Source organism: Idiotropiscis lumnitzeri, chromosome 4, assembly GCF_059441095.1.
Source record: "Idiotropiscis lumnitzeri isolate Australia: NSW breed Sydney's pygmy pipehorse chromosome 4, RoL_Ilum_1.0, whole genome shotgun sequence".
Taxonomy (NCBI): Eukaryota; Metazoa; Chordata; class Actinopteri; order Syngnathiformes; family Syngnathidae; genus Idiotropiscis; species Idiotropiscis lumnitzeri.
This window is the reverse complement of record NC_142394.1, coordinates 6,262,320-6,275,112: the sequence shown is the minus strand read 5'-3', so window position 1 is coordinate 6,275,112 and position 12,793 is coordinate 6,262,320. Positions and strand designations below refer to the sequence as shown.

Sequence of the window (12,793 nt, the reverse complement as noted above, 5' to 3'; positions counted from 1 at the left end):
TTCTCCTCATATGGTTCCTGTTTCCACCATCCTCCTCAGTCGCATTCATTTTTGTTCTTTAGCCATGGTTAGTGCTATTAAGGTAATTAAAAATAAGTGCGTGAGATGTTGTTGTTCCCCACTGGTCGGTCCTTGGGGCCTTTGCATTAGATGGGTCAAAAGATTTGATACAACCAGTGAATCAAGTCAGACAACATGACTGCTCAGCAGATGTGAAGTCATTAACATCATGCCCTTAGATTTGCCAGTGGGTAATGGAGTCAGAACAGAAGCATTAAAAACTCATCAAACTTAAATTAAAAATTGCACATTTCCACATTTGCAAATTCCCCAATTGTGGGACTTTTGAAGGTTACGGAATCTAAAATCCATACTAGTCATGGTTATGATGGAAGGTTTATTTTTGTTATTGGGGATATGTGTTACTACAAGACTGTGCTAAAGAGGTGTGTTAAGAATCTGCTCAACGAAACATTTCTGGAAACAAGCGTGATTAAATTTTGGGGAAAACGTACAGTGGAACCAAATAAGATCAAGCAGTTCTCAGTAACATTCTGGACACTGGTCACCCTCTGAGTTGTTTAGATTTGGCCGAACAAAATCCCACAGGCAGTCATGAGAATCCAGAGCCAAACTCTTGCCGTCAGAAAACCAAAGTGATTCATTCTTTCTTTATTCTATCTTTATTCTTTTATTTTTTTTCGAGCTCCCAATATGATTGGCTGCTTGCAGCGTTCAGTAAACGAGCTTAATTGCCTCCGATTAACATTTTTTTTCATATGGAGTAGGAAGAGAAAGACAAAAGAAAACACGGATGACTTTTTGCTAAGTTCATTTTCAAGTCCGTCATCATTATTCCCCCATTATTTTAGGACGGCCTACGTCCAGCACAAGCAGACAGGCAGCCATATAAAGTGTTAAAGTTCTCAAATGTGTTGCTACTGTGTTGCATGTATGTTTGTTACATAACAATGTTCCTTTGATTCTTTGTTGCTTTGTATTAATTAACTATTTATTTCTTCCAGACCGTCAGACGAGTCAGGTTGTGTGCAGTTATTCCTCTATAAGTTGATCCTGAATATAAAAAAAGTCGGACGTGATACTACTGATGCGTAGTACCACTCTTCCAACAATAGTTTAAAAAAAAAAAAAAAACACAAAAGACTCATACACACAGCGTGGTGATTGGGGAAATACAAATTATGGAACAATGTCACAGCGGGCTGTGGGACTTAAAAGGTACATACAACACGATTTTATTTATTTTTTTGGCTGAGTGTTTGCTTGTTGTGCGCCTGCGTGTGATGTAGAAAGTACGTTCTCAACGCCAGCTGGCTGTCACCAACGACAGACGGAATGGGCCGGCCTGAAATATTGACGAAATGATGACTGATGAGCCCACTAGTGCTAATTAGCCCAAAGGACAACATTACTACCACGTGTGTCTGTTCTAAAAATAGCTCACCAATGATAAATTAAAACAAAAGAAGAATTGTAACATTTAGGTATTTTTCTCTATATTAAATATTATATATAAGGTAATATATTCAGATTGTGGTAGCATTTATTCTACTAACTTCAGAAAGTGAGAGAGGATCATTCTCCAAGTATACCGGAACTTTGATTTATTATTTAGTGCAATATTCCTTTTTGCGTAGCTGTCACTTCTACGACATGAATGTACTGAGGTTTTGCCCAACCCTGCACAAATACAGCTCCTTTTTTGTTTCACTATTTTACTTCACATTTCATAAATTTAAATTGGATTAACAACCAACAGATGCCTGTTCCTCAAGCTGTCTCACACCCCGCCTCCCATGCATCCTCACGTACGCCACCTGCTGGCTCAGTCAAGGTCATAGCAATGTAAACGTCAAGACCTCTCTGGCGCTTATGTGTTATTTACATTGGAATAAATATGTAAAATAGAAGCAGCTCATGTTTAAGTTTGACTTTGTAAAGGGGTGTGGTCCTACTTTGCCCAAGTGGGGGTAATTGCACAAAGCTACAACCTCTGATGATTGCTTGAGAAATTCAAAAAATGATGTCATGTCTCATTAGCTTGACATTATGGGACATAAAAAACAAAACGGACTTCTTTCTTACCTGACAGAGTTATGCATGGCTCCACACGTCTCCATGACTTCCTGGGACTCAGTATGGTATCCATTCGGGATGGCCCAGCGTCCAGGCTGACTCAGAACAAACTCTGACCTGCTTCCTGGTATGGTGGTCCTCAGTGGGCTTCCTCCAACTCCTGTCACAGCCCCAGCTCCTCTCCCGGTACCATCCCCATCCCTGGGTTCATCGGCTGTGGCATCTGGTCCAGCCTCAGCCGCTTCCTGCTCTTGAACAGTTGCCAGCTCCAGCTCAAGAGGCTCAGGACCCTGAAAGAGAGCCCTCTGTTGGATGAGCGGTGTTAGTGGCGCTTCAAAACTGACGCAGCTGTCAGTCTCGTCGGTGAGCGACAGCACATCCAGAGAGTCCAAACTGCTGTAACAGGTCCCGCCCCTCAGCAAAGCAGACTCCACGATTCTCTCGAAAGTGGAGCTGAAACCATCTCTGTTGTCCACCTGACCTTTCGGTTTCTCTTCCTCCAAGCCTGTTTCCTGTTCGTCCGCTTCTCCCTCTTGCACCTGCTCAACAATCTGCTCAAACGCTGAGCTGAAACTGTCCTGGTTTCTTCTCCCACCTCCTTCTTTTGGCACGTCTTCCTCCTCCTCCTCCTCCTCCTCCTCCACTTCTGTGTCAGCCTGTTCCACAGTGGTTTCAAAGTCAGAGCTAAAAGTGTCTAAGTGTATATGAGGCCCTCCCTCGTATCCTTCAGAGTCCCCTTCGCCACCTTCATCATCGTCTTGATTGCCATTTATACCATTTGCTAATCTGCATCAAAATGAAGAAGAGAAAAAACATCAATTTCACTTTAAGCCAGATCAGATGATTCCTTCGTGAGGAGACGTACAAATGTTTCATCTTAAAAGGAAAACTGAAGAAACCATTTTTTGAACCACGAATTTCTCTTGAGGCCGTATGCGGTTTGCTTTTTTTCCAGAGTAAAAAAGATAACATTTTACTCTTTAAAATATTCCACATGTACCACTCACAAGATACAAAATGATTTTTGCGAGTATAGTTTTATGGGTTGCAAACCAAAAGTTAGAAGGCAAACGCTAATAACAATACTCACATTAATTGACTTTATCATTTACACAATTTTGTGCAGTTGCATTTGCGGCCTATCCACTGCCGGAGCTGGGGTCGGTGGGGTGCAGGGGTACTGCCCCCACCCTGTTTACCGCCTGAGATATCCTTACGCCCGATATGGCTCACCTCCCAAGAAAAAAAGCTCCACTAGTTCTGTGAGTGGGTCCTTCTACTTAATTGTAGAGGAAGGTGAAAAAGAGCACTGTTTTCTTTGTAAAAGCGGAGTTTTCATACAGCTCTTTGTTCTCATTATACGCCGACAGTATATGGCCGCTGATGTTATAACAATGTTTTTCCCCACTCACAAAAATGATTCTATACAGTGTGTATGTGCTTGTTCAAGGATATTAAAGCTGATAAAAGGGTTTGATAAACAGCTTATGCGATGCTCTGTGCAAGTGGATGCGCTGCCAAAAACAGATTCAGTTGTGGTGATTTCACTGCACTAAGCCTCAGCTGACCCGAGCACTGGAAGTTGGATGTGTTTTTGTCATCCAACTTAAACATCTTGCAATAACATCTTCACATTGATATATCAATAGTGTCATTGTCTTGACAAGGTGAAGAGCGGTGGAACTAACCGTCCAGCTTGCTGGGGCTGAGTTGCGTCGTCCTCGGCGTGTGGTTGCATCTCTTTGCCCTCTCCTCCTGCCTTGTCTTCTTTCGTCTCATCCTCAGCATGTGTTTCCTCCTCCCTTCGTGAGCTCACCTCATCATTTCTGCCTTCATCCCTGTTTGCCGCATCCCTTTCTTCCTCCTCCCCCACGTCTTTCGGTTGATCATGGACCTCCGCGCTCTCTTTCAAATCATCCTCTCCTCCTTCATTCTTTTGCTCTGCCCTCCTTTCAGGATTACAGTGTGCCTCCCTCGGTGTGTCTTCCCCTCCTTTACCGATCTCGTCTTCTTTTCTCTGCTCTACGTCTTGCTTCACCTTTGTACCAGGCTTGTCCTGCTCTGTCTGGTTCAGAGCCTCTGTAGGCAGATTGCTGGTACTTGGGAAGGGCTCAGTTGGGTTCTCTGATGGGGTGGGCGACGGCAAAGTCTGCCCCTCCTGGCTCATGTTGCTCTTCACGTCAGGGTGCAGTTGTCCACTCTGGTCAGGGAGGACGACCAGAGCTTCAGATTGGCAACTGGGCAGGATGCTCTGAAAGCATAGTGAGAGAAGTCAGTTAAAAATAAAGGCCGAAACTGCACCAGAGAGATTGTTAGTGTAAAGAACAGCCATTCGATTATTTTCACTGTCATTTAAAAGCCACACAGGGTGCACATTTTGCAATGTCTTTGATTAGATGAGTTGCATGTCTGAAGCACTTTGCCAGCTTGCACATGGTCCCAAACGAGCAATGAAAAGAGGGTGTGAAACATATGCAAGCAGACAGCAGTTCGTTTAATAAAGCCCAAATGGATTCTGTCAATAGCAGCCAGCAAGCTCCTTCACTTTCTTTCCCTTTCCCTGCAGATTTTCTACAGCTGAAGAGCAACTCCCTGTTCCCTTCCCTGCTTTTGCTGTGTTTTGTGAAAATTGCATATTGAGATTTGAACACGGTTTATTTCGTATTGTTTACAGTTTTAAGTTTGCTTGGATACAACAGCTATATTGATGGAATTGTTAAATCACAAGTAAGAACAATTACAAACGTCACAAATATTAATTCTCAGCAGATTTAATGATCAATTAACGATGACATAACATGAAGATAAAATCTAATGAAGATAAAACCTGGTTTGACATTACAGCTTCTGACTCTGCATGCCTTAAACACATTCAAATTTGATGAATATAATATTTTTAGAATTTTTCACATTTCAGAACAGGTTCTAATAAATAATAAACTAATGGAGTGGGAACCGATCCCACACGCTCCCCGCACACAAGTCAGCCGAATTCACCATTACACCATCACTGACTCAGCTGTGTATAATGTAGGATTAAACATTCAAAACGGATTGGATTTTTATTTTGAAGGCAAAGAAACAGAATATCCTTCAACAGCCAAGTTAGTCGACTGATTTTAGTGGAGTTCATCTTAGTGGATGCTCAACTACTGATGACAAAAGAGAAGGCAGCAAGACTTACAACGGAAAGTGCAGCGATACAAATATTGTTATTATGAAGTTATGAGCTGTGGCACACAGAAAAGGACCCTTTTTTCAATTCAATTCAGCAGGGCGCAAAATGCGCACTGAACAAACTACCAGAGAAGATTTAGCGCCTTCCAACTATCAGACGAACACCGGGTATGATTTTTATGTTATGTTTTATTTTATTTATTTTTTTAGACACGACATTTTGGTGTTAGTCAACCTTTAATTAAAACATCTGGTACTTGGTTCAAACCAGAAGTTGTGCACCTAATTTATGCAAAGGCTCATGGGACGTAGGAATAAGTTGGTCTGTTTTGTAGCATGCAAAAATTCTAGCTGCATTTAGCGGCTGTGGGTTGGCTGTCAACCTTCTCAGCGACAAAATAGCAAAATTGCAGCAAGCAACATTTACAGTATGCCTTTATCGTGACCCCTTTTCAAGCTACAACCTTTTGAAACCTCAAAACTGAATATTTTGTTGGAAGGTTCAGACGCCTCAAGAGTATTTTTTTTTTTATTCCTTCCTTATGTTTCTTATACAAGAAAACATAAGTTTAAGTTCAAATTTATAATTGTTGAACTTGTGCCACTGAAATGTTTTTCTTGACAATAAAATATGCTTTTTTTGCATTGTACAAAACAAGTTATCAAGTAAAAACTGATTGTATTGAAAAAAAAAGGACACCAACTGGTTGTTCATTACTAAGTGAAATGTTGTAAAGTTTTGTTGTTTAAAAAAACCCTTAACCCTGCAATTAACCTGCAAAATATTGCTCCCTAAAATTAATACATTTCTCCTCAAATGAAGTGATTTATTAGCAAAATTGGTCTTCAAAGAAAAAAATCTTTATGGGAGCCTCTTACAATGATGATCCAATCCAAGGATGTATTTAAAAGATTGACAAAACAGCCAGTGACGTCAGCAGTCTGAAAGGAAGACAGACCTTAAATAGGACAGCAGGGTAGCGCTCAATAAAAAGAATTGCGGCTGATTTTCAAACGCCAGCAGGATGTATTTTATATGTCCCAATAGTGCACGGAGTAAAGATTGCTGTCAAGATGTGTCGCCACAAGGTGACAATGCATCGTTGCAATGTGTGTAATATTAAGATTTCAATGGAAATAAATGCCTTATATTATTGTGTAAGAGCAAAAGGGCAAACACTTATTGCAGGCTGTTAACATATACCCAACAAAATAATTTCAAGGTAAATGACTTCAAACTGTTACTGTAACGATATTATGATGCCCTTTGAACAAACAGCAAAAAAATAAATAAATAAAAACAAAACGAGTGGTTCTCTGAGGGTAAGCCTCTAAATTTTTAAATAAAAACCATGACTCAATGTAGGCACATTTGATTAAGACTGTGGAAGCATTAGAGTCGTTGGTTTAGCCCCCAAGCACGAGGAGACCACTGGTCCACTGAATTTTTTATTTCAATAATGAAAGTATGACGCAAATTATGCAGAAGTCAAAAACTGATGCATGTCTGCCATGTTAGACTTTCTCTTGTTGAAGCAACATATAAAATCCAATACAATTCTTTGGTCTCGAATGAAGAACTTGATAGAAAATGTATAAACGGAAAGATTATCAACATGCAGTATAAAAAGCAACTCTTTTGCGCTTTGTGTTATTTCCACAGGCAGGCACTGCGTTTCTCTGCTGCTGTCCTCTAATCCTTCTCACTGTCGTGTGATGATCTCAAAGGACGTTCTGAATGATCCCTCAGCAGATTCTTTCTGAATATGTGAGCTGCAATTGGCTGACGCATTTTCTTCACGGGGCCGTAGTAATTGGAAGCAGAATCTATTTACCAAAGGCTGTCAATATATTCCATCTGCAGACACCAATCCCGTGGTAGCACATAACAGTCCTGCATTTTATTTGATTAATTCCATGAGCTACAACACACACACAATTCAAAATGTACATTTTGAATTTTTGAAACAATTAACAAGCCCACTAACCCTCATTAGTAATTGTAATTGAGTCCAAATAGCCCCAAACTACAATGTGGTAGACAGTCGAGCATTTAGTAATTACCAAGCATATGCAAACAAGCACAATTAGCATCCATTTATGCAGCCCCATAAGCATGCATTTGCACAACACAGTACAAATATGAGCACATACCCAAGCAAAACAGTGACAGGGCTCCATAAATGGAAACAGTGAACGGTTATGAAACCAGACACGGAAAGTGGGAATTCTCGCCGAGAATGTCTCCAGTGTTCCATTTCTCTTCCTTTCTCTTCCTCTTCATCTGTTCCACATTATGTTTCCTAATATCTCTGTCTAAATCCACTGTCAGACTCTCGTTTTCAACTAATTGAGTGAAATGGGTCTTAGAAAAAGAGAACAGTGGCACTCCGCTGCATTGTGATTTCCACTACTGAGGAAAGCAGATGTGCTCTCACACATATCAGAAGGATGGATGGAGCATCTAAATGTGTTTGAGTGTGCGTGCGTGTTTATATAACAGCTATGGGATTCTTATTGCAATTCCACTTTTGTCAGCAGAACATCGAAGCTCTTAAACCTTATCAAAGTACGTTGATTGCACTCTGCCAATCATGTGAGCACACACACCATGACCAATTAGACAATTACAGTAAACCAACAAACAACTGTGAGCTTGACAGCTGATAAAAAAAAACATTGTCACTTATCCCATTCTTTTTGTACTATTTTATCTGTCAGTGCCACTTACACACTGTCCAGTACACACACACACACACACACACACCTCTGCATATCGTGCACATATATTGTGGTGTGATTTATTGATCGCTCTGACTCACAGTCACGTTCCACTGGGAGGCTCTCAGATAACCATGATTGGGATCTGTCAGAGATCCCAAAGAGGCTACTAATGCAATCAGGCTGGAATTAAACAGACTCACTTGTTGGCAATCACATTTAACACAATCCACTTAAAGACAACAATCAAGCCAGATGAATACAACTTTTGATTTCATCTTCTAGCCATAGCTAAATATATAGGACGATTATCTAAAGAGAACAAATAATACAATGGTTGAGTTTATACTTATATATTTTAACTGTATGATTTTTAAATAACTTCATATCATATAATTCAACATTGCTCCGTCAGAATGACTCTTTCAAATGATACTGTTGTAGGTTGATCGGCATGCCAGAAGGTGCATTTGACCTTGGAAATTCAACTGTATTGTCCACCTGTACTCAGATTACTTGTTTATACACTTCGACCTCTAAACTGACCTTCATGAGTCCAATGCGTGTGCACACTTGTGTCACGGGTGGATGATTGTGTCACTCGTCATCCCAGGCAAGAGGACAATGATGCATCATGGGCAGTCGTTAATAGCAAAGCATAACAATGCAGAGGAAGAATCCCTCCAATTTTCCAGGAATCATTTTAAAGGACAGGAAGGGAATAAGACATGCCTCAGCTTTTCTTGATAACTGTACTTGTAATACAATAAAATCAAGTCACTAAGATTCATGTATAGCATTATGTGACTTATTTCTGCTTCAAAGTCTGGAAACAATACGTAATGAATAGTTAATATCTTTCTTTTTAAAGCACAGCCATGACCATAATTTCAAAACAACCACGTTTCAGTCACTATTTTAAACAGAGCTAATACAATATGCATGAATCTGAATACGGATTCAATGACAAAAAGATGTGAAGTCTGTGAGCCCCCTCCTCCTCTCTTCCACGCTCCCAAAAAAAAATAAAGCTCACTCTCACTGTTATAAATGACCCACTGACCCTGTTCACCTAATGCTGCCTGCATACAGCATTGTCACTGCAGCTACAGTCCAACGCTTTTGTGTCACCTTTTAAAAATGTGTTTGTGTGTCATGCATACAGATGGGGGAAGAAAAAAATTTCCTGTTTGTCACACCAAGACAGGAAAGCAGGAAAACACAAAGTTGGAAGCAATCTAGGGTGCATTTTTGCCTGCCTACTATATCCAGCAAGAATCGAGCCTCCAGTGGAGCGGAACAGTTTCCCCAAATCACCCCAATATGTCACTTCTAGCACATCATGATCACCCATTTGCTGCTGTTTACCGATACAGTACCCTTACTGTACATATAAAAGCAGAGAGCTGCGAGAACAGCTTCTGCTTTCAGTTTCAGTTTTATGAATGAGATTTTGATCAGTGTTATCAGATTCTTATTCACCAAACTCATCCATGCCTACTTTTAGATAGATAGATAGATAGATAGATAGATAGATAGATAGATAGATAGATAGATAGATAGATAGATAGATAGATAGATAGATAGATAGATAGATAGATAGATAGATAGATAGGGATTATTCATCCTGTGAGGGAAATTCAGTTCTTTAATGAATTTTTCTTTGTGCAAATGGGCACAATCACAGCCTTCCCCACCTCCCATTGATGGAAGAATATATTTAATCTAAAATGTGTCATTACAATTGACAGGGAACTAAGGGGTCGAGCCCAACCCCTGACTGATTAATTAATGAAGATGCGTCTCAGTCCTTCTTGTCCATATAGCATACATAATGCATGGATTTATCTTATTATTGGCTTATTATATTCCAATTTGTGTCTTTGTAACATTGCATGCATTTCAATGTTAGTATTGTTATGTAAAATCTAATAAATATACATAGTTCACTGGCATCACTTCAAATGATCTATCATTAAAGTGTATCCTTGTTACATGCTCTGCAGTGGTAGTGTTGGATCTTCACTTGTACCAATATCGTGTGAGACAATGCAGCTTGACGCAGCTGCTGGAGCGTCTCCATGTCTAACACCTTGACTTTGAGATTAATACTCTGGAGAAGCACTGTAATGTTGTCTCAGGGCTGTGGGTTGCAATGGATCCTGACTCGACATGAAAATGTGTATAATTGGGATAATTGTATCTTTTTTTCAATGCAGATGATAATTAAAATGCCATTGAGTGCCTCTTCCAAAGAAGCCCTGTTTCAATAAAAGGAAAATCCCCCTATCCCCCCCAAAAAATAAAAATTGTCTGTGCGTGCATTTACTAGTTATATAGTCTTATATGTCCAGTTGTGTGACCCAACTGACTGTTAACACGTGCTTGTCCCATGCTTGTTTTTTTTCCCAGAGTCCCCCAGTTCACTTTAAATGACATAAACAAACTAGGTAGACAGGGCTCATTGTCTCCTTGCCCAGTGTGTGTGGGTGTGCGTGTGTGGGGTGTGTGTGTGTGTGTTTGAGAAAGAGAGAGAGAGAGAGAGAGAGAGAGAGAGATGTCCTCCCAGCCTCCTCGAGCCAGTAACCATGACAACAAGATGGCTGGGAGACTTGTTTCAAGCTCAATTGAGGCCGGTGTCTTTCTTTTCCTCCAAAATAGACCTTGTTGTACGTTTAAAAAAACAACAACGTTTCTTCGGGTTAATCGATCAAGACGGAAATGGAGCAAAACATATAAGAACACACTTGTCATAAAATCCCACGACCTTTTGGTTGCGTTAGCTAAACACACTGCAGGTCTAGACCTCGTATTTTTTTTATCCCAGATTAGCAAGAAAAACAGCACGTCAAAGCAGCCCGTATTTCATGATACACATATAAAGGAAACCCATGCATGTTTCAATTCCATTGAGTCGCTACGCTATCATGATACAATGATAACCGCAGTCGTCCACGAGGAATATTTCTTCACTCACCGGTAAAACACGAGCTTGGCGATGCTCCTCTTCCGCTGTCTGTCTCCGTACATCCGCACCGGGCAATAGCATGAGCAGACGGGTTCGTTTCTCTCTCTCTCTCTCTCTCTCTCTCTCTCTCTCTCTCTCTCTCTCTCTCTCTCTCTCTCTCTCTCTCTCTCTCTCTCTCTCTCTCTCTCTCTTGCCTCTGTTTTAGAGGACGGACTGCCCGTCTCCACCACCACACGATACCGCACAGAGTGTCTCGTCGCAGGCTGTGATGCGCTCGGGAGCACCGTTACTCTCCCTGGGCTGGAGCAGAGCGTCACTGGGGCCAGTTACGCCTGTTGTAACCGAAGCTGGAAGGCATTAAAAAGCTGTAAATGTGTTAGATGTAGTGTTCTGGAAGAGGATGCAAGACTGAAACGATGTCCTCCTCGTCAACTCACACTGGCCTATTTATTTCACTGAGTATTGACATCACATGAGTCCTGATTGGAAGAGGGGAAAGTTGGAATAGTGATTTAAAAAAAGGCACAGCGTGCAGATGATTTACAGACAGTTGAATAGTTCTGTCCAAGGTCTAAAGTACCACAGATGTCATATCAAGACGTAAACATTCATCATGTAAGCGTGGTTTAGATAGAACATTGATGTCTGCTAGGCGAAACCAAATGTAACTGCCTGATTTGATACATTCTGGGCCAAATGCAGGATAAATAAATCACGCAATTTAAACCTGATTTGGGGCCATGCACATATTTATAGAATTGAATCTCTGGCAAATGATAAAACTGCTCCTCGAGAGAAGTGTTCTCCACCTTTAATGTACACTTTAAATATAGACATTTAAATCCAGCTTCATCCATCCTCATTTTAAAAAATGTTGCAAAAAGTGAATAGCCGATATAAATTAATTGCCTTTCAGCGTGAGGGAATTTAATTATTCTGTGTGTCACTATGTCGCAGGCATAGATAGACTCACAAAATAAATAATTTTTGGACCAATTAAGTGCCGGCTCATTGCCTAGAAATCAGTATTTGAAAGTATGCCATGGAATTGTTTATTTTGATATGGTTTGCAATAGCAATTTAAACAAAGCTGCAACAGAAAAATGAAACAAATTCTTTATCAGGGACTGGTGGTCTTCTGCATAAAGTTGGATTAGCAACGGAATACACTGAAATGCATCTTTTCCACTTGCATTTTTCCTGACTGCAGAGTGCTGTCAATTCAGTTAAAGCCCACAATAATGAGTAATTCACAATAAACCGCTGAAATGCAGACAATCAATTACGCAGCCTGGCGAACAAAGGCAAATAGCTCTTGGTGTCAGCTGACACCCTTTTGAGAAATACTGATTTATGAGATGTTGAGTTGTTGTCTTGTGGACATCGTGTTTTTGCGAAAGCGTTCTTCACAAAATGAGGAATTGATTTTCCCCCACATATTAGAGAAAAGAGTGAATTGTGCTGTCAACAGGCAATTGGTGTCTGCCCTGAGCTGTGATGACGTGGCTGCTTTGTGTCTGTCAAACACAAGATATTTATCTGTGCAGTCTCCACTGTCCTCAACAAGGCTCAATCCAGATAACATTTATTTACTGTAAACCTGCAAAGTTAAATTGGGTCATTAAATACAGAGTAATTAATTAATTATACAACAATTACATGTTTTAAGGGAAAAACACTATCACGTTTTTTTTTTCATTTAAAACAGTTCCCATATGTCTTGCTTTTGCGTGCTTTAGGCAAAATGTCCCCAATGACAAATAGTAATAGTACAATTTACACAACCTCTTTATGGTCTTGTTGAAATCAATATGTTTTTAAGAGCTGTCT

General features: G+C 40.4%; 1 protein-coding gene across 2 annotated transcripts in view; it reads right to left on the bottom strand.

Annotated features, from left to right (window-relative positions):
• Positions 1 to 11,112, bottom strand: part of psd2 (pleckstrin and Sec7 domain containing 2) — a 42,198-nt gene extending 31,086 nt beyond the window's left edge. The window contains exons 1-3 of one of the 2 annotated variants that reach the window (XM_088293193.1): positions 10,973 to 11,112; positions 3,786 to 4,348; positions 2,107 to 2,883 (exon numbers count right to left, since the gene is read on the bottom strand). In XM_088293193.1, the coding sequence (XP_088149319.1) occupies positions 2,107 to 2,883; positions 3,786 to 4,348; positions 10,973 to 11,044 (1,412 nt within the window). In that variant the 5' untranslated portion in view covers positions 11,045 to 11,112. Of the gene's footprint in view, positions 1 to 2,106; positions 2,884 to 3,785; positions 4,349 to 7,428; positions 7,709 to 10,972 lie in introns of those variants that run through there. The other variant, XM_088293195.1, reaches the window with a different exon arrangement.
• Positions 11,113 to 12,793: the final 1,681 nt, after the last annotated feature.